The sequence below is a fragment of the Oncorhynchus tshawytscha genome, linkage group LG30, assembly GCF_018296145.1.
Source record: "Oncorhynchus tshawytscha isolate Ot180627B linkage group LG30, Otsh_v2.0, whole genome shotgun sequence".
In the NCBI taxonomy this organism is placed as follows: domain Eukaryota; kingdom Metazoa; phylum Chordata; class Actinopteri; order Salmoniformes; family Salmonidae; genus Oncorhynchus; species Oncorhynchus tshawytscha.
This window is the reverse complement of record NC_056458.1, coordinates 30,270,274-30,291,751: the sequence shown is the minus strand read 5'-3', so window position 1 is coordinate 30,291,751 and position 21,478 is coordinate 30,270,274. Positions and strand designations below refer to the sequence as shown.

The window sequence follows — 21,478 nt, the reverse complement described above, 5'->3', positions numbered from 1 at the left end:
TGACAGGTTGTAACCAAATAGAATGCTGTGAAAAGTTGATGCAGTGGATGCAATCCATACACAAATGTTTTGTGCAAAACCTTTGTTTCCACAACTACTGATTGGGAGAGACAAAACTACGGTGACATCATCGACAGGCTTTTACGACTGGACAGAGACATCAATCAACCTAATAAACCGGCTGTCATCAGAGTTGGGCAGATTCCGAGTGAAACCAACAACATTACTCGTTCAACATTGTCATAATTGCGCAATGTCTGGTCACTGGCAACGAGAATGTCGGGAAAGAAAATGTGTCTTCATAAGAAGTGGCCAGGAGAGGCAGGGTCCGTCTAAAGGAAAATGGAAACAGGACAACAGCCCCAACGACACAATGCTGATGTGGAAATCGAAGAAGCTCTCTCTGGCTCAGCAGCAGAGTTTGCTGGATGCCGTGGCGGTAAACTAACAGACCCCCTCTTACGTCCCATCTCAGCTGGTGTACATATGAAATTGGATGGAATATATGTGAACATGATGATTAACTTTGCAGTGGATTTTTTAGTAGACATGGGTGCTGAAGTCACTGTATTGCCCGTTTCTTATGAAAAACATAAAAACTCAGCAAAAAAAGAAATGTCCTCTCACTGTCAACTGTGTGAATGTGAATGTTCCTGAGTGGCTGGGTTACTGGTTTGACTTAAATATTCTTTTAAATGTATGGCAATATCTGAAAATGGTTGTCTAGCAATGATCAACAACCAATTTTACAGAACTTGAAGAATTCTGAAAAGATCAATGGGCAAGTGTTGCACAATCCGGGTGTGGCAAGCTGTTAGAGATTTACCAAGAAAGTCTCATAACTGTAATCTCTGGCAAAGGTGCTTCTACAAAGTATGTAAATTAGATAAACTCAGCAAAAAAAGAAACCTCTTCTCACTGTCAACTGCGTTTATTTTCAGTAATGTGTAAATATTTGTATGAACATAAGATTCAACAACTGAGACGTAAACTGAACAAGTTCCACAGACATGTGACTAACATAAATGGAATAATGTCCCTGAACAAAGGGGGGTCAAAATCAAAAGGAACAGTCAGTATCTGGTTTCGCCACCAGCTGCATTAAGTATTGCAGTGCATCTCCTCCTCATGGACTGCACCAGATTTGCCAGTTCTTGCTGTGAGATGTTGCCCCACTCTTCCACCAAGGCACCTGCAAGTTCCTGGACATTTCTGGGGGGAATGGCCCTAGCCCTCACCCTCCGATCCAACAGGTCCCAGACATGCTCAATGGGATTGAGATCCGGGCTCTTCACTGGCCATGGCAGAACACTGACATTCATGTCTTGCAGGAAATCACGCACAGAATGAGCAGTATGGCTGGTGGCATTGTCATGCTGGAGGGTCATGTCAGGATGAGCCTGCAGGAAGGGTACCACATGAGGGAGGAGGATGTCTTCCCTGTGATGCAAAGCGTTGAGATTGCTTGCAATGACAACAAGCTCAGTCCGATGATGCTGTGACACACCGCCCCAGACCATGACGGACTCTCCACCTCCAAATCGATCCCGCCCCTGAGTATAGGCCTCGGTGTAACACTCATTCCTTTGGCGATAAATGCAAATCCGACCATCACTCCTGGTGAGACAAAACTGCGACTCGTCAGTAAAGAGCACTTTTGCCAGTCCTGTCTGGTCCACGACGGTGGGTTGGTGCCCATAGGTGACGTTGTTGCCGGTGATGTCTGGTGAGGACCTGCCTTACAACAGGCCTGCAAGCCCTCAGTCACAGCCTATTGCGGACAGTCTGAGCACTGATGGAGGGATTGTGCGTTCCTGGTGTAACTCTGACAGTTGTTGTTGCCGTGATTTTCGGATGTACCGATCCTGTGCAGGTGTTGTTACACGTGTTCGTCCACTGCGAGGAAGATCAGCTGTTCATCCTGTCTCCCTGTAGCGCTGTTTTAGGCATCTTACAGTACGGACATTGCAATCTATTGCCCTGGCCACATCTGCAGTCCTCATGTTTCCTTGCAGCATGCCTAAGACATTCACGCAGATGACCAGGGACCCTGGGTATCTTTCTTTTGGTGTTTTTCAGAGTCAGTAGAAAGGCCTCTTTAGTGTCCTAAGTTTTCATAACAAAACAGTGTTTAAACCCTTTACAATGAAGATAGTTGAAGTTATTTGGATTTTTACAAATTATCTTTGAAAGACAAGGTCCTGAAAAAGGGAGGTTTCTTTTTTTGCTGAGTTTATGTCCTCAGTACACGGACAAGAAGATGAGAGTAACAGGAGAAGTGGGTGGAAGACAGATATGAAGCAGACAAAACAATTTTCAATTTATATTTGTCCATTGAAGATTGATGCAGGAGTGTGGATAGGCTCCTTTGAACAACTTATTTTAGGCCTTGACGTTATTATGCAACTTGACTCTACACTGAACATCTCTGAAGGAAAGGTGATGGGGAAAATTAGACAATTGCAGGGATCTACAGTTCAGAACCATCCTATTTCGACTCTGAAGAAAAATTAGTGTAGAACTTTGGACATGGAACCACAAGGTTGAGTCCGTTTGAGGTCGTCACAGGTCGACCCATGTCACTACCAGGCACGTTAGATTTGAGAAAGGCAGATGTAAACTTTATGAGTGACACAATGCTTAACTATTACCTACAACTTTCTAATGCAGGAGGGGAAGCAGACAGAGAAGTAAAAGAGGCGTGGGGAATTAATCCAGAGGGGGGACATGACGTAGTGCCAGGACAGTGGGTAATGGTAAAAAAAATATGTAAGAGACACATTAGAGCCAAAATGGGAAGGTCCTTATCAAGTTTTGCTCATAACAAGGTCAGCAGTGAAAGTGTCACGGTCTTCCTCCTCTTCATCTGAAGAGGAGAGGTGAGAAGGATCGGAGGACCAAAATGCGGCGTGGTATGTGTTCATGATGAATATTTAATTAAAGAAAGTACTGAACACTGAATACAAAAACAATAAACAATAAATGACCGTGAAGCTATCATAATGACTGTGCTGACACAAGCAACTAACATAGACAATCACTCACAAACAAACAGTGAAACACAGGCTACCTAAGTATGACTCCCAATCAGAGACAACCAATGACACCTGCCTCTGATTGAGAACCATACTAGGCCTAAACATAGAAATCCCAAAATCATAGAAAAACAAACAGACTGCCCACCCCAACTCACGCCCTGACCATACTAAATAATGACAAAAACAACAGAAATAAAGGTCAGAACGTGACAGAAAGTCCAGGGCAAATCATGATGATTACATGTTACTCATTGCAAGGTTGTCCATTTTGATGACAAAGCGGAGCCTGGAGAATAAATAACTTTTTGATTTGCTGTTGGGAGTCAATCTCGGGTGAAGAAGCATAGTAAAATGATCAGCTTGATAAGCCTGCCTGATAAGCTTCTATGTTGTACACCGTAGTCACCATATTAGGGATATCTAGGTATCTAGTTGAAATGTCCAGCTTTTCCTGAAAATCGGGACATGCTTACTTAGGGAAATCCATGTGAAATATACATTTCTCTTGAAACCAGGACATATTTTCTTTCATGTTTTGTTTCCTTCGTTACAGGATATGAGAATATACTGTCTGAAGCTGCAGCAATACCCCTTGACCCAAGACCTGTACCTGAAACGATACAAGATCACCGGAGAAGTGTTCATTAGAAACGTCCTTATCAACCAGTGGAACGGAAGAAGAATTCCTCACTACTGGCAGACTGTCAGAACATAATCTCTAATAGTTATCTTTGTAGGACTGCTGGTCATACATACAGTACTCTGTGAATGATTACTTTGCCAATAAGGACGATTGAATAGTATTGTCTTGCAGACAATCATTTTTTTAGGAGTTTCCTCCTTGTACAGGATGTGGTAGGAATCGTTCGGGACATCATCATCACACCTGTTAATACTTATTTTCTATAACTTTGTGGGAATCTTCTTACTGTAACGGCAAGTAAAAAATGCCCTTTGTGTTTTATTGAAATTGTGAGTGTGAAATTACAAGATTATGTTAAAATACTGTTATTGCATCAAATGGTTGTTTTATGGAGTAGAATATCGTTTTTAGAACACTCTAATCTGTGTGTGGTCTTCTGAGTTGGGCCTCTGGGGGCTTAATGCTGACAATGGATTTAAGATGACTTTGGTGATAAAAACCTAAAATCCGCATTCCATAGCATGAGTTGATGTTTGTCTGCTGGAAGGTACCAGGGGGAGATGGCTCGAGTATGGGTTTCTACACAATGAGAACAGTCTTTACAGCAGATACTGCCTGCTGTGAATTATTAGTTTCTTTCATATGAATCCTAACCTTGTGATCCATTCCATACATCTATTGTTTGTCATGAACATTCAGGAAGATGTACTTTGCTATAAAATACTGTGGCTCAATTCCGCTCGTTGAAGTCTCAACGAATCATCTAGGGTGGTTTGTCGACAAGCTTCATTACTGAAATAATTAATCAATATTATTAATACGTTTTGAATAAAGTAATATCCTGATAGTCTCTCCTCATTATTGATTAGTATTTCCACGACAAGATCTGGGTAATTGGGATCTCAGAAATTGGGATCTCAGGATTAACCACACTCATTATTGAGCAGCTGGACCCACCTATGATCTGAGAGGTAGCTGGCATGGGTGGATACCAGATCTCCGACATAGTATTGAGAGAGGTGAGCTTGGACAATCTATCAATAAGTGATGAAAAGATAAGAACACATTTAAATAATAAAAACATAAAAGCCGCTGTTGAGGGTACACTCAGAGTGAGGTCTTCCTTAAGAGGGCCACAGCTGGGGTGACTAGCAGGACTGCATTGAGTTAATAAGTGTTCTTAAGTGAGGTATCCTTGGATGAAATTGTTAATTGGCCAGTCGCGGGCCACCAAATGTCCAGATCTGTAGTACTGTGTTGATCACAGTAGGACTGGTGAGGTTAATGTATTGAACGAGGAACTAGAGTGCAGGTGGCGCCTTGTGAGGGCATCTGGCTTGGCGAAGTTCAAATTATAGTGCGTAATGTGTTGATGAAGTGTTTTGATAAATGAGGTAAACAGGTAAGCCCTGCGTTACTATTCTTAGAGGTTATTGTGAGTGTTTTGTTTTGGGACCACTAATTAGGCAATATTTTGATAATGGCATGGGTTTCCCTGTTCATTTAGACAGGGTTTAAATCTAAAAATAGCACTAAACGGAGTTCCTCGTCTGTCTCATTCCCCTCTGTGTCATTTGTTTGTGTTTTCTGTGAATGTGATATGAGAGTATGTGAGGGTAGAAATAAGTGTTCATCTTAAATTTGGATAATCAGATATAGAAATTTACTAAATAAGATGATTGAAAGTTAGATAATACATTTTGATATAACTTTATCTTGGAGATCCGTACATCACTGCCCATCATAGAAGATCACGGGGTGGTACTGAGAACGGGATGTTATTTTAGATAGTAGCAGCAAGTCTATAGTTTCTGGGAGGCTAGACTTTGCCGTGGTTTTTGGGAGGATAGAGAACCATCTAGGATACCATGATAGGGCAGGGCAGTGTCCCGGAAACTACATTTTTTTAGGAGAATGTTTGAATGAGCCAATGGATTGGTTGATGTGAGTTCCTAAGAATTTCTAACGTTCTATATGGATTCTGTGAAGATATGTTGAATTTTGTGTGTGTAATCGATTACTAGAGATTTTATGAAATAATAAATTGACTAATATTCATATACTAACTTGTGCACCCAGAAGTTTTCTGAGTTGGTCCCTTTTATGGATCATTTGATAAAGATGAGGTTTAAACATTATTAAAACTGTTTACGAAGTCTGGGCAATAGTCTCAGAAACTGATTGGAGTGTGTCCCCTTTTGGTTAATTTACCCTAAGGATGCAACTATAAAATGCTTTTGGGATTTTTTCAGTCCAGGTACTATATTTAACATGAAACTGCCCATAAGAGGAGTTCCTATATTTATTGAATAAACCTTTTTTCCATACAGTTAAGATGGCATCTCGACGTAACATACAGTGGGGCAAAAAAGTATTTAGTCAGCCACCAATTGTGCAAGTTCTCCCACATAAAAAGATGAGGCCTGTAATTTTCATCATAGGTACACTTAAACTATGACAGACAAAATGAGAGAAAAAAATCCAGAAAATCACATTGTAGGATTTTTAATGAATTTATTTGCAAATTATGGTGGACCAGCACCAACTTTTTGAAGGTCTTAGATTTGTTAAACAACAGCAACAAACAACTAAATTAATGCAACAGGGTTTGTTTATTTTAGAAGGGGTCGATTCCACTTAATGAAACACTATTATCTGATGTGTTTAAGTAGGATCCTTTCTTCAAGGACTGAATGAGGTCCACAACAGTATGTATGTAGAGGGAGACATAGGAGACCACATCTCAAACAACCTTTTAAGAGATGCCTTGGATCAAATATAACTGATTCCTTATGCTAAAGAAATGTACACTTTCTCTTCCAGAAGAATGGGGGTAGACATTTTCTCTCCCTTTTAAATGTTTCCTGATGCTATGGGCTTGGGAGAGCGGTTAGTGAAATTTTAGTGAAGAATAAAGTTAACAAATTAAATAAGGCCCATTTTTTTTAACCATATGATTTACCACACTCACACCAGCACGCACACCCAACTTACTGGTTATGAAGATGGGTTAGTTCCGAGGTATCTTAAAGGGGCACAAACATGGAATTTTCTGAAGATTTTATTTTCTGAGTTTAATTACACCCGTGAATTATTTTGATAGGAAATGTACTGGAGACTTACTATAAACCTGGGATACAAAATGTATGAAATGTTTTACATTAATTAGTCTAATAATTAGTCTATAGTAAGAATCACTTCTTTTAACTTGTTGAGGATAGGGGGCAGTATTTTCACTTTGGATGAATTGCGTGCCCATAGTGAACGACATCCTACTCTGTCCTAGATTGCTAATATATGCATATTATTATTACTATTGGATAGAAAACACTCTGAAGTTTCTAAAACTGTTTGTGTCCCGGACCTGGGATCGTAATCATAGCCTCAAACGCATTAGCATAACGCAGCGGACATAAATACCCCTAGAAACTTTTCCTATTCCTGAAAATCGCAAATGAAATGAAATAAATATATTTAAACACAAGCTTAGCCTTTTGTTAACAACACTGTCATCTCAGATTTTTAAATATGCGTTACAGCCAACGCTAGACAAGCATTTGTGTAAGTTTATCATGGCATAATGCTATGCTAGGCTCTGCTGGCAGCAGGCAACATTTTCACGAAAATAAGAAAAGCAACCAAATTAAATCATTTACCTTTGAAGAACTTCAGATGCTTTCACTCAGGAGACTCCCAGTTAGATAGCAAATGTTCCTTTTTTCCAAAAATATTATTTTTGTAGTTTCTTCATCATGCTTGGCTGAGAAATCGACCGGAAAATGCTATAATGCTAAAATGCTATAACGGCAAACTTTTTTCAAAATTTGCTCCATAATATCGACAGAAACACGGCAAACGTTGTTTAGGATCCATCCTCAAGGTGTTTTTAACATATATATTCGATAATATATCCGTCGAGGCATTTGGTTTCTCATAAGAAGCGATTGGAAAAATGGCTACCTCAGTATTTTACGCAAGATTTTCTGCAGGAGACACCATGTGACCACTTGCTATATATGGTCCCTTACGGCTATTCTTCAATGGAAATGCGTAAAAAGACGTCACAATGCTGTAGACACCTTGGGGAATATGTGGAAAACGTAAGCTCATTCGTAGCTCATTCACAGCCATATAAGGAATCATTGGCATGAGGCGGTTTTAAAAAATGTGGCACTTCCTGGTTGGATTTTTATCTGGGTTTCACCTGTAACATCAGTTCTGTGGCACACACAGACAATGTCAGAGTGTTTTCTATCCAAAGCTGTCAATTATATGCATAGTCAAACATCTTATCGTGACAAAATATCTTGTTTAAAACGGGAACGTTTTTCATCCAAAAATGTTAATTAGCGCCCCCTAATGCATAAATCAGAAATTAACTGAACTAAACTGTTGGTCTTATCATGAAAGGTGACGTCAGATGGTGTCTTGATGCATGGCCGGGAAAATTTGGATGAGAACGGTCTGAACCTCAAAACCCTCTCTAACCGGCTGAAGAAGTGTGACAAAGGCATTCAATACAGTCTTGTCTGCACCACTTCTTCCGAGAGACCTAAGTCCGAGCTATCAACCAGTGTACAGCATGCAATCAAAGCTGTCAACTGTTTTTTTTCTCATGTCTTTTCTCTCAGGAGTGTGACAGGAGTCCACGTGTTGTGAGTATGGAGAGCGATCTGTTCCAAACTTCTCTCATGTTGCTGCTATGCTGGTTGGCAAATGGCCAAGATATAATGTGTGGTAAAGGTGGTGGCAGCCCAGGTGATAAACTGAAATAGGGACATTATCATGGGCCATCCACTTTGAACTATGAAACTATCAATGAAGAACCAATGAAGAGACGCTAGAAGATTGAGTGCCTGAAGGGGGGAGGGGGGGGGGTGTTGGTCAACTGTGCCCAAAATTGATTTTGACTTGTCTAAAATAGTTTGAGGAGGTCTATACACTGCTAAATGCATAGTAATTCAGATTAAGAATGCATTGAGATACCTATCTGTAATTATATTCGTGATTAAAAAGTTGATTCTAGAATTATGGACAATTATACTGTATGCCTCTTAGAGCTACCCCCCTATTTTTTTTAAATTTCCGCCTGAAGACATACCCAAATCTAACTGCCTGTAGCTCTGGCCCAGAAGCAAGGATATGCATATTCTTGGTACCATTTGAAAGAAAACACTCTGACATTTGTGTAAATGTGAATTGAATGTAAGAGAATATAACACAATAGATCTGGTTTAGATAATACAATGAAAAAAAACATATGTTTTTTTCGTTTTATTGTTATATCATCATCTTTAAAATGAACAAGATAAAACAAACATTCAGATAGGATGATGGGGACAATTTCAGTGAAAAATAGAGGGCAACAGTACTTGTCCAAAGTTTCAGAATGATAACTTCCAAAATGAATGCGCTACATGACATTTATCATGAAGTCACCCAGGTGTCCCACACAAGTAGCCCAAATGTACCCAAGTGACCAAATTGGTGAAGGTATACATTTTGAAACAAATCACTATATACAAAATACCAAAATGGTATTCTAACACACACACCCCAAAAATGGAGAAAAAAATATGAAGAAAAAAATACACATTTACAAAATAACATGGGTAAATATTTACACACTTTCAATATTTGGAAGACCCTCAGTCCTCTATCAAATCAAATTTATTTATATAGCCCTTCGTACATCAGCTAATATCTCAAAGTGCTGTACAGAAACCCAGCCTAAAACCCCAAACAGCAAGCAATGCAGGTGTAGAAGCACGGTGGCTAGGAAAAACTCTCTAGAAAGGCCAAAACCTAGGAAGAAACCTAGAGAGGAACCAGGCTATGAGGGGTGGCCAGTCCTCTTCTGGGTGTGCCGGGTGGAGATTATTACAGAAAATGGCCTAGATTTTCAAATGTTCATAGATGACCAGCAGGGTCAAATAATAATAATCACAGTAGTTGAAGAGGATGCAACAGGACAGCACCTCTAGAGTAAATATGAACAGTTTAGAGTTCCATTGCGGCAGGCAGAACAGTTGAAACTGGAACAGCAGCAAGGCCAGGTGAACTGGGGACAGCAAGGAGTCATCATGCCAGGTAGTCCTGGGTCATGGTCCTAGGGCTCAGGTCCTCCGAGAGAGAGAAAGAGAGATTAGAGAGAGCATACTTAAATTCACACAGGACACCGGATAAGACAGGAGAAGTAGTCCAGATATAACAAACTGACCCTCGCCCCCCGACACATAAACTACTGCAGCATAAATACTGGAGGCTGAGACAGGAGGGGTCAGGAGACACTGTGGCCCCATCCAATGAGACCCCCGGACAGGGCCAAACAGGAAGGATATAACCCCACCCACTTTGCCAAAGCTCTACACAACATTGTGCTGCTGCTGCCAGGTGCCATAGCAGTCTCTTTCTGCTGTAAAGTGAGTATCAACAGGTATAATAAACAGATATATATATATAGAGTACAGGGAACACAAGGTTGAATATATTATTATAGACCTGCTAGATCTGTCTCTTTTATATTATGACATTTCAGCTAGATCTACCGTCTCTATTATATTATGACAGACCAGCTGTATCTACTGTCTCCATTTCACTTTGGCCATTGTTGTGGGCCTGCCCTCCCCTCAACAGCCTCAAATAGGCTATTTCATGTGGGTTGGGGTGGGGTGGCAGACACACGCATCTCACATTGCATTTACATGACTTTTTTATATATTGCTTCTAAAATTTAAGTAAATCACAAATAATATTTTAGATGATTAATTTCAAACAAGGGCATTAGCATGAGAAGAACTTACCAGTCCAAAACATGTCCTCTCCATTCAAAAAATATTCCTCCACTTGGGAATCACTAAATGAATCGTCCTACAACAATCTCTGTCTCACTTTTCCGATCAATTTCTTCTAAAATTGTGGGTACACCTGTATATCTAGACTTCGATTTAGGTTTCCTTGACTTAGTTGCCATACTGATTGATATATAAACAGCTGAATCTGCGCGTTTACCAAACAATGCAGTGCGTAATATGCATAGCTCCTTCCGATATAAAACTTCAATAGCGAATGGCTCTCTTTACGCCGGAGTTTACTACATGGGTTGGTCTTCCAACACATAACCATTGCATATTGACGTTTACCTCAGCTCATTGGCTATCTACCCAGCTAGATTTCAAGACGATCAGTGGTCATTGGGTTAAAATACAGTCAATCAACGAAACAGTGGTCATATCATTGGTGCACAGCGATGTCATTACTTGTTGTCTTCAAATCGATTTCTTTCAGTCAATACGTCCCACAAAATGGCCCATCACACTTGGTTGTGTTACAAACAAACCAGTTGATTGCAATGAAACCAAACATGACTGGAAAAGTCACGTTTTGTGTGGGTATTTACCCTCGAAGGTGTCGTCGAAAATGGAATGAGACGGAATTCACGACACAAGCGGTTCACAAAATGTTTTGTGGCTATAAAAACGGATTTTATCAAACAAAAGATCATTCATTGTGTAACAATGAGCATTGGGATTGCAAACAGATGAAGATCGTCAAAGGTAAACTATTTATTTTAATGCAGTTTGTGATTTTGTTAGCCTGTGCTAGTTGAAATAGTTTTTTTTTTTTTCATGGGGCTCTATCCTCAGATAATCACATCATATTCTTTCGCAGTAAATCCTTTTTTACATTTGACAAAGCAGTTGGATTAGCAAGATTCTAGGCTTTCGATAAATGTGAGACACTTGTATTTTCATGAATGTTTAATATGACTATTTATGTAGCGATCACCGTATGTTGTGGAATTTCAGCCCGCTACATTCTGCCAGTGTTGATGTGTGTTAAGTTGAGGGTTTTAACTTTGAGTCATAGCACCAATGTGAATCACTGAAGAATGTCATTCCACATTTTTAATTGGGTTTTGACTATGATTTGGAAACTGATTTTTTTTTTTTAAACGGACTAATTGATTTGTGTAAGTTTTTAGTATGTTAATAACTATATGAGTGAAGCAATTCATGTTTTAGGTATTGATTGTTTTGATTGTTGTTGTACTAATTGTGACATGGGTAAAGAAGTTGTGTGAACTAAAGATTTTGACACTATTCTCAGCATGCCCTGGTGAATGGAGAGGGGCACTTTGATCCCGAGAATGAAAGTGATCCGAATCTATTTGACTTATATCCATTACCAAAGTACATTTTGATGATAGTGATAATACTCAGGAACTGTAGCAGGTATGGTGCTAATGGTACAAAGAGACTATAGGAGTTGCCTTATAAAAAGTGGAATCATGACGCTTGTCCTTGGTCATGTTGATTAGGCACCAATGCAATATATTTCACTTAAACCGGGATTCTCTACCTGGATTTGTCCAACAAGATATTCTAATTTTAGTTTCTGGGATGGAAATAGTTATTTCCACTATGCTGACCAAGGGGAGTATGCTCAGTATCAACATTATGTTTTGTTTCATACCGATGAAACAACTGATTTAAATTGCTGATAATTTCTTAACGATATTTTAATGTATATATTCCCAATGAAGGTTAATTTTACATTAAGGTTAAAGGCTCAATGAACCAACGGATGGTAATTTACAATAGTAGTATACTAGTGCAAGGAAGTCATTTTTTTCCTATATCTTTGAGTTAACCTCTTTGTGCTAAGGGGCAGTATTTTGACATCTGGATGAAAAGCGTGCCCAAGGTAAACTGCCTATTACTCAGGCCCAGAAGCTAGGATTTGCATATAGTGGTAGATTTGGATAGAACACACTCTAAAGATTCTAAAACTGGTAACCTCACTAGGGTAGGGGGCACTATTTTCACCTCTGGATTAAAACGTGCCCAAAGTAAACTGCCTGTTACTCAGGCCCAGAAGCTAGGATATGCATATTGGATAGGAAACACTCCAACGTTTCTAAAACTGTTAGAATAATGTCTGTGAGTATAACAGAACTGAAATGGCAGGCAGAAATCTGAGAAGAATCCATCCAGGAAGTGGGATTTTTAAAATGTTTGTAGTATTCCATTGACTGCCTATACAGATTCCATTGATTTAGGATTCAAATTGCACTTCCTATGGCTTCCATTGGATGTCAACAGTCTTTAGAAATTGTTTCAGGCTTGTATTCTGAAAAATGAGGGAGTAAGACCACTCTGGATGAGTGGACACTGCAGTGTCCCAAAGGTTTTTCATGCACACGACCGAGAGTGCGCCTTTTCCTTTTATATTGACAAAGCTTTTGTCCGGTTGAAATATTATTGATTATTATGACTAAAAACAACCTGAGGATTGATTATAAACATCGTTTGACATGTTTCTACAAACTTTACTGATACTTTTCAGATTTTTCGTCTGCCTGTTGTGACTGCCTTTGAGCCTGTGGATTACCGAACAAAACTGAGGTTTTTGGATATAAAGAGGGACTTTATCAAACAAAACAAACATTTATTGAGTAAATGGGAGTCTTGTGAGTGCAACCATATGAAGATCATCAAAGGTAAGTGATTAATTTTATCGCTATTTCTGACTTGTGTACCTCCTCTACTTGGCTGGTAACTGTTTGTAATGATTTGTCTGCTGGGCGCTGTTCTCAGATAATCGCTGTAAAGCCTTTTTGAAATCTGACACCGAGGTTGGATTAACAAGAAGTCCATCTTTAAACCTATGTTTAACACTTGTATGTTCTATGAATTTTTTTAATGAGTATCTCTGTTTTTTAATTTGGTGCTCTGCAATTTCAGTTGCCAGGTGGGACGCTACCATCGCACACCCCCTGTGGGTGATTGTTTCCTGTGTCAGTGTTTGTGCCACACGGGACTGGTTCGTTTCCATTTCACTTTGTATTTGTGTCATGTTCAGTATTTTCTATTAAAACATGGACACTTACCACTGCGTATTGGTCCGATCCTTGCTACACCTCTTCGGCCGAAGAGGAGGAAATCCGTTACACTGTTGGAGAGTTTGTCCGCCCTCTCTGTCGTGGTTAGAAGGGATAGTTCAGAGTGACATTCATTCATGTCGTTATGGATAGATGTTTCAGCGTTTGTCGGTCTTCGCGTTCAATGATACCGAATTCCTAGCTGCAGACTTGTAATTAATATCAAAGACTTGTTCTTATTCTGTCGGTATCAATAGTCTAAGAGTTTAACCATGTGGTATGGTCAAAAGATTCAGCCATCTACTCAAACCTTGCCCCTCTTGTTATCGAGGTAAGCTGGTCTGCAACCTTTGTCCTCTCGTAATTGAGAGACACATGGTCTGTTGAGAAATTCTCAAAGTGGGGGTTTTAATCCGGAAGTTGCAGAAAAGGCCCTGTCCCAGGATGCCCGACCCTAACTGGGCTCATGGGCGGTCCTCTGATTTAGTTAAACTCAAAAGGGAATTGTAGTTTCCTTCATTAAACAGTCCAAAATCACATTACACAATTTTACAAACAGTATCATCCTCATTCATCTAATACAACAATTAGATGTAAACCTAATATCTGAGGCTATTATATAAACAGCGTTATGGTAATGTGGTCGTATTGCTTCCCCTGAGTTTCACCAAATTGTACCAAACGGACCAGTTCGTAGCTGGATTCTTCACCGATCTTTTATACCTTCTCCAGAACATAAATGTTGTTTGGAAGAAATTCCTTTGTTCTCTATGAAAATTCACTCTGTCTCTATACTGTGGCCATGAGGAGATAATCTCCTCCAGGAATTTACGACCTCTCTCTGACCACAGCAGCCTGTGTGTAGGAGAGGGGGGTGGGGCTTGCTGTACCCAAAGAGGGCAACGACATGACACTAGTCTGTCCAAATGAATGTATTCAACTGAAATGTGTCTTCTGCATTTAACCCACCCCCTCCAAATCAGAGAGGTGCGGGGGGCTGCCTTAGTCAACTCACTGTTCACCGAAGATGTGGATGTCAACTACTTTGCTCAGGGGCAGAACAAACATGTTTACCTTGTCAGCTCGGGATTCAATCCAGCAACCTTCCGGTTACTGGCCCAACGCTCTAACCACTAGGCTACTGGCTACCTAATAATATATAACGCACGCTCCACAACTTCTTAAGGTATAGGGGGCAGCATTTCCACTTTTGGATAAATAGCGTGCACAATTTCAACTTCCTGCTAGGAATATATTATATGCATATGATTAGTAGGTGTGGATAGAAAACACTCTGAAGTTTCTAAAACTGGTTCAATCATGTCTGTGACTATAACAGAACTTATGTAGCAGGCAAAACCCAGAGGAAAAACTGTTCAGAATTGTTGTTTTTTTCCTCTGACCGTTCCCTCGGTTGTCTTTGCCAAGGGAAATTTCATAGCGACCATTTCACAGTTCCTACGACTTCCACAGGATGTCACCAGTCTTTGGAATTGGGTTGAAGTTAATCATTGGTAAAACGAAGAAGAGGCACATCCTGGAACAACGTTACACTGTTGATAGTTACACAAGAGGGAAAATGGTGCATGTATTGTTTACTTGCTCTATTGAATACAGATTGCCCCGTCTACAATTTGATCGATTATTAACGTTTAAAAATACCTAAAGTTGTATTACAAAAGTAGTTTGAAATATTTTGGCAAATTTTATAGGCAACTTTTGAAATGTTTTGTAGTGACGTTGTGTTTTAGAAAGCTGTTTTTTTCCGGATCAAACCTGCTTTATAAATGGACATTTTGGGTATACATGGACGGAATTAATCGAAAAAAAAGGACCAATTGTGATGTTTATGGGACATATTGGAGTGCCAACAAAGAAGCTCATCAAAGGTAATGCATGTTTTATATTTTATTTCAGCGTTTTGTGTAGCGCCTGCTACGCTAGTTCTTTTGTTTACAACTGGTTCAGCTGGTTCAGGTGGGTGCATGCTATCAGATAATAGCTTCTCATGCTTTCGCCGAAAAGCATTTTTAAAATCTGACATGTTGGCTGGATTCACAACGAGTGTAGCTTTAATTGAGTACCCTGCATGTGTGATTTAATGAAAGTTTGAGTTTTAACGCGTTTTATTTGAATTTGGCGCTCTGCATTTCCCGAGGCTATTGGCCACTTGGGACGCTAGCGTCTCACTATCCTCAAGTTGATCTTCTTGACTGATGCCAAGGCGGTGGCTGCTATTGGAGCAGCTGCTGACCAGAAGACTGCAGCCAAGGCAGCACTGGTCCACACCTGTCTGTCGAGTGAGTACTATTGGTTGGTACTGTATGCTCCTTTAGGTTCCTCTTGCTGTGTAGGGTATTGTACTGGCCTGTGTGTTACAGTCTTTCACATGTGCAGTAGTGTTTTGCATTGTATTGCTTAATTTATAATTTGTGTCAACTTTGAATTCAATCTAAGCCACAGATTGTTAACTTCCTCCATTTTGTACTTGACCTTTATAGACGCAGACCCCAAGACATGCAAGGAGCAGTTTGAGAGCAAACATCCCAAATCTCCAATGATCCCAGTACTGGTTGATGTTCATCCTTAGGGGACCACACACTCTCTATTGGACCTACTGTACAGTTGGGGTAAGATTCTTTCATCATTCACACACGGTAGACTTTGTGTAAACCACCATGTTGTCAACAAAATGCTGTCCTCAATGCTAAAGTTGTATTGTTCATGGCTCAATTTTGGTAAATTCTGTGATCACTCATCGTTTAAATTGTTGTGATTCACAGATACACGATGACCACGATTTCAATGCTTGCAACTGAGATGGAATGTGACCCCGAGTATGTGACCCCGAATATGACTGGACATGAAATATGTGACAATGACTGACCTTAAAAGGGGTGCAGAAGCACACCAGCACCCCATTTTATGTTTATCCATCATCTCTATAAACCCCACCCTACCTTGTTTATTTCCCTATTCTGCTTCTTTCACTTGTTCTTCTCCTGATTTGATAACACATTTAAAAGTGTTATGGTGTAGTTTTTGTTACCTTTTCCCCCCATTGTATCTCTGTCATCCTCCTGCTTTTTCTGAGGTTCAGACAATGTATGGTAAATGTGCTGCTCACAATTGACAGCAGAAACATAGATCTATTTAATATACAAGAAGGATGTTGATATAGCTGCGTTTAGGCATGGCTTCGTTGTTTAGAGTCTGGAAAGTGTGTTTCTCAATCTGCTGGAGTTGACCTAGTATTTTATATTAAACCTACCTAAAACATCCAGTTGTTTCTCCATTTGTAACTCACCCACCGAAAATCACAATATGCTGTTTTATATTTTGTGTTATTTGAGCTGTTCTGATTCCTAAAATGGAAAAGCAAAATAATCTCTGCGCTCTTGGATGTAATAATAGTTAATATGGTGTTCTTCGATGTCGCAGGTTTGTGGCATGAATAAATTAATACAGAATTTAATCTTTACTTCAAGTGAGATGTTTATATGTTATTTATAAAAGGCTGAAGGAGAAATGGATCTGGTAAAATAAGGGTATATTGCTAATATCATCTAGATAGCTAGCTAGCTATTTTCTTGGCAAAGATTTAGGATAGTATTCTATACAAGACAAGACCAAATGCATAATGCATAATATAAGCCAACAATTATTATTTAAATAAAATATGAAACAGTAACTGAAAATGTTCAATATATATTTTGAACATTTTTTGGATCAAGGTAGTAGCTAGAAATGACGTGCAGGAGCTTTCAGGGATTTGTAGCCTTGCATGATGTCAACTTTCCTGCTAATTCGCATGTTCAAATCTAAAGATAAATCTAGATTAATATATTGATTAAAAGTCACCTTGTCCAAGAGAGATTTGCATGGTTATCAAAACGTTACACCAGGGAAAGCCTACATGAAACACAGACCTTATATGTGTTGAAAAAACGATTGGAACCATTTCCGTGTTTGCCTGCTAGGTTTTATGGGTATTATAACGTGCCCACTGTTGGGCTCTATACATCACCCTGTAATTGAGTCAAGGATGAATATGATGAACATATCTCTGAATAATCAGTCAGACACATTTCTGAGTAAATGCGCACCAGAGAATTCCACACGTGCCCTTTTAAAAGTCTTCATTAGATGTGTTTGTACATTTGAGACGCTGTTATTTCAAGGCTCATTATCTTACAAATAGCTGAGAGAACAAAACATTGTGCTCCAGTCGCACAGAGCTGTCGAAGATAATGAATTGCATTGAGTGTTCACAATTGATAAGAACGCTTTGTGAATCAGCCGGCAAGTCTATAGCATTACTGTATGAAAATTAACAAGAGAACCCCAAACTTTAATGGGATCATATTGATCTTCCCACTCATACATATTATGAAAGCTTCCTGCAAGGACCATATAGACAGGTGGTTTGCGAAACACTTACGAATGCACTGCGTGGTCAGTCTGTAGTCATTTACTCAGGGCTGGGCGGTATAATGTATTTTACTATATACACCGGTATTGATCTACACACCGGTGTGTATTTTATCAACAGTACCTTCTATATAGTTATTTTAATGTTTGAATTGTTATATGAACAATTGTGTAATGAATCAACAAAACGTCAGTCATCCATTTTTTCCAGTGGTAAAATACTGCTAACAGCTGAGCACTGCTAGATTATGGAGGATTCTCTACCTTCTCTGTTGCTAGCACAACAAATAAAAAATTGTGACACCGTATGTAAATTAGAACAAATGAGTGCAGGAAATTAAGGAATTACAAGTGAATTCTGGAATTGAACCCAATAACTATGCAAATGTCAACCATTGGGAAGCACCAGAGTTTGAGGCTGCAAAATATACTTTGATTCCTATGAAATGCTATACAAATAGGACTGAATACTTAATTGTCAGGTTTGCACTCCTATTATATTTGGTTAAAGTTTGGATGACCACTATAAAACAAATCAGAATTGAAAAATCCCATTAAAACCACTTACAATCCATTTGTTGCCATCCTAGAGTTATGCACTACCCATAATGTATATTTACAACTTTTTCTATTCAGAAACATAAAATACCATCTAATACCGTTATACCGTCAGAAATTAGAAAAATACTGTAATATGATATTTTGGTCAGATTGTCCAGTCCTAATTTAAGTCATGTAGTCTCTCGTGTCTAATCACAGTTACTTGATATGACAGGTCCTGGATTCTACAGGAAATCACATCCATTTCCTTCAATCATTCTCATCTTGATGGAAGTGACCAGTGTTTCCCACTAAGGTCTTCCAGGCAATATCCAATGCAACCAACATCAACATTATCAACATTATCAGCAGGATGGGGAGTGGGGAAAAGGAACATGGACAACTCCTGAAAAGACTAACTAGGGTCAGTTTCATACATTGAGGGAGTATAGACTACATTTCAGTGTATTTCGGCTGAGATGTAGTATAAAACAAGTAGACACAGAGAAGCAATAGAAATCTATGCCAAATGATATACAGTACACAATACTATTGATTGAGTGCAAAAAGACAAAATGGATGCCACATTGACCTTAGCAGACAGAGTCCTTCATACATCTGTGAATGGCCCAGTGCGCTTGTACTGTTTATGAAGCTGGTTGATTTGATGAACTTTGACAAGGATGTAACCTGCTCTGGGCTGTGACGGAGACAGTACAATAGTAATGGTACTGTAGGGACAGAGCACACAGATTTAGCTTATTCAGTGTTTCTACCAAAGTATGACCATACACATTTTTGACTACATCTAATTCAAAGAAAGGGTCCTAGTTGAGTAGTTGAATTCATGTTAATCACGGTGTATTGACATTTAAATCTTTAATTTCTATAATACATGGGGGGCTATGGGTAGGTGTCCTGGCATTTGAAAGACCAGGACACTGTAGATTTTCCATAAGATTATGTCAGTAGCTTGTTGTTGGCCAGGAGTATAAAATATCCTGCTATTTCTGTAGGAGTCTTAGGGTTCATGGAGGAGTTTGAGGGTCCATGGAGGAGTCATAGGGTCCATGGAGTAGTCTTAGGGGTCCATGGAGGAGTCTTAAGGTCCATGCCTTAGCGTATCAATCAATAGCCATAGTTGCAGTGGCATATGAATAATCCACCCATTTGGCTAGAAGAGTATCAAAAAGGACCCTTCAATATTGTACAACACCATACCCACATTGAGTCTCCATTTGAGTGACTGCACTGCCTAGACAGCAGTGTTCTCTTGATGTCATTGTCACAGTGGTGGGCGGTGCCCCTCTATAGGCCCTATGATGTCACCGTGGAACAGATGGAGTCTGTTAGTCATGCCGGATTGCTATTGACCCCAAAGCTCTCGGTGAGTAGGGCCACCACATGTCATTTGCATTGCTAACTGTCCTGGCTTTGCTGCGTCTTCATCCAGTGCAAGCTCGGACACACCCCTGCAAGGTAACTGTTTCAGCTTGTGCATGACTTTTAGAAGTGTGTGTGCGTGTGTGCGTGCGTGTGCTTGCATGAGGAAGTAGGTACAATGTGGTATATGAGGATTGTTTGGATAATGTACTACATTGGGCTAATCCTGAAAAATATGACCTACACAATTTTCAGAAATGTAGAATTTTGCTCCAGTAATATATCCAATAACAGAAGTAAATCAATTCAAATAGAAATGTGCCTCAAGCACTTTCCAATTGTAATCATAGACTCTCTTTCCCTGAACATCAATTATGAAACACACACTCTCCTCTCTGTTGATTAACATGTCAAAGTCACTCACAAACGCTGCACGTCTAGCTGCGACCGACACAAATTATCCAGACCTTGAAGTCATGGTGTGAAAAAAGCGGTTCCGTTACCCTGGAGAATATAGGCTTCTCCTTAGACATGGCCCCAGAATGATCAATATTCATTTCCTTGGCTAGGCTCAAAATGGGACAAAACTGGTTTTCTGCACTGTATGCTGTTGCCAATGCAAGCTTTTCTTTATGTTAGTTTCTGTCTACATCAAAACCCAATGGAAGCAAGTTTTGGTAAAGCTGTGGGAGCTTGTGAGGACACAAAATTGAGCAAGTATCTCCTTGACCTAAGACCAAAGCTTTTTAGTAGAATCAACAATGCCTGGACCACTTTCCTCCACTGTATTTCATCTGAATATTTTACAACAGCATATATGGACAGTAACAGACCAATTCTTGGGAGAGAGAGAGAGGGGAGAGTGAGACAGTGTGTGATTGTCAAATGTAGCTCCCCGTAGAACTGTTGCTACGGTTTATCACTTTGCAACATTAGTACCAATACACGAGCAAGAGAGCTGTAGATGGTGAGAAAGAAAAAGAGAGGGAGAGTAGTCTTACCTGGGAACACGAGCAGAGCGAACACCCATGACAGGATGAGGAAACACATAGAATTATACATTCTTCCAATTTAATCTGTTGACACCGTTGAACACTTGTGCTTCTTCTTCGCCGTCTTCTTGTATTATAGTAGTATTTTTTCTAACAGGAACACAGACAACAAGACAGTGATGTTTTGCTCTCTTTCGTAAATCTACAATTTTGGAGTTTTTCCTTCGACTCTGGTGTTCTCTGTGCTGAAGGTTATTTAAATCCACTGCAAATTGTGGCAGCATGCAGCGACCGAGTCCTCATTCAGTATTCTCACTCACACATACACAGGGACCAAGCCGAGGGAGAGGGGTGGTCTGTCTCTGCTCTCCCTCTATTGGCCGAGGCTTTTGACTGTCAGTGCCATCTGGCTTGCTTAATCTAAGGAATGTGAAAATATTTATACTTTCGATACTTAAGTATATTTTAACAATTACATTTACTTTTGATACTTAAGTATATTTAAAACCAAATACTTTCAGACTTTTACTGAAGTGGTATTTTACTGGGTGAGTAATTTTCTATTAAA

The 21,478-nt window shown here is 39.6% G+C and overlaps 1 protein-coding gene across 1 annotated transcript in view; it reads right to left on the bottom strand.

The window, feature by feature from the left end:
* LOC112228439 (opioid-binding protein/cell adhesion molecule) overlaps positions 1–21,239 on the bottom strand; it is a 330,385-nt gene extending 309,146 nt beyond the window's left edge. The window contains exon 1 of the mRNA XM_024393765.2: positions 20,920–21,239. Coding sequence (XP_024249533.1) covers positions 20,920–20,980 — 61 coding nt within the window. The 5' untranslated portion in view covers positions 20,981–21,239. The remainder of the gene's footprint in view (positions 1–20,919) is intronic.
* Between the last annotated feature and the right edge of the window lie 239 nt (positions 21,240–21,478).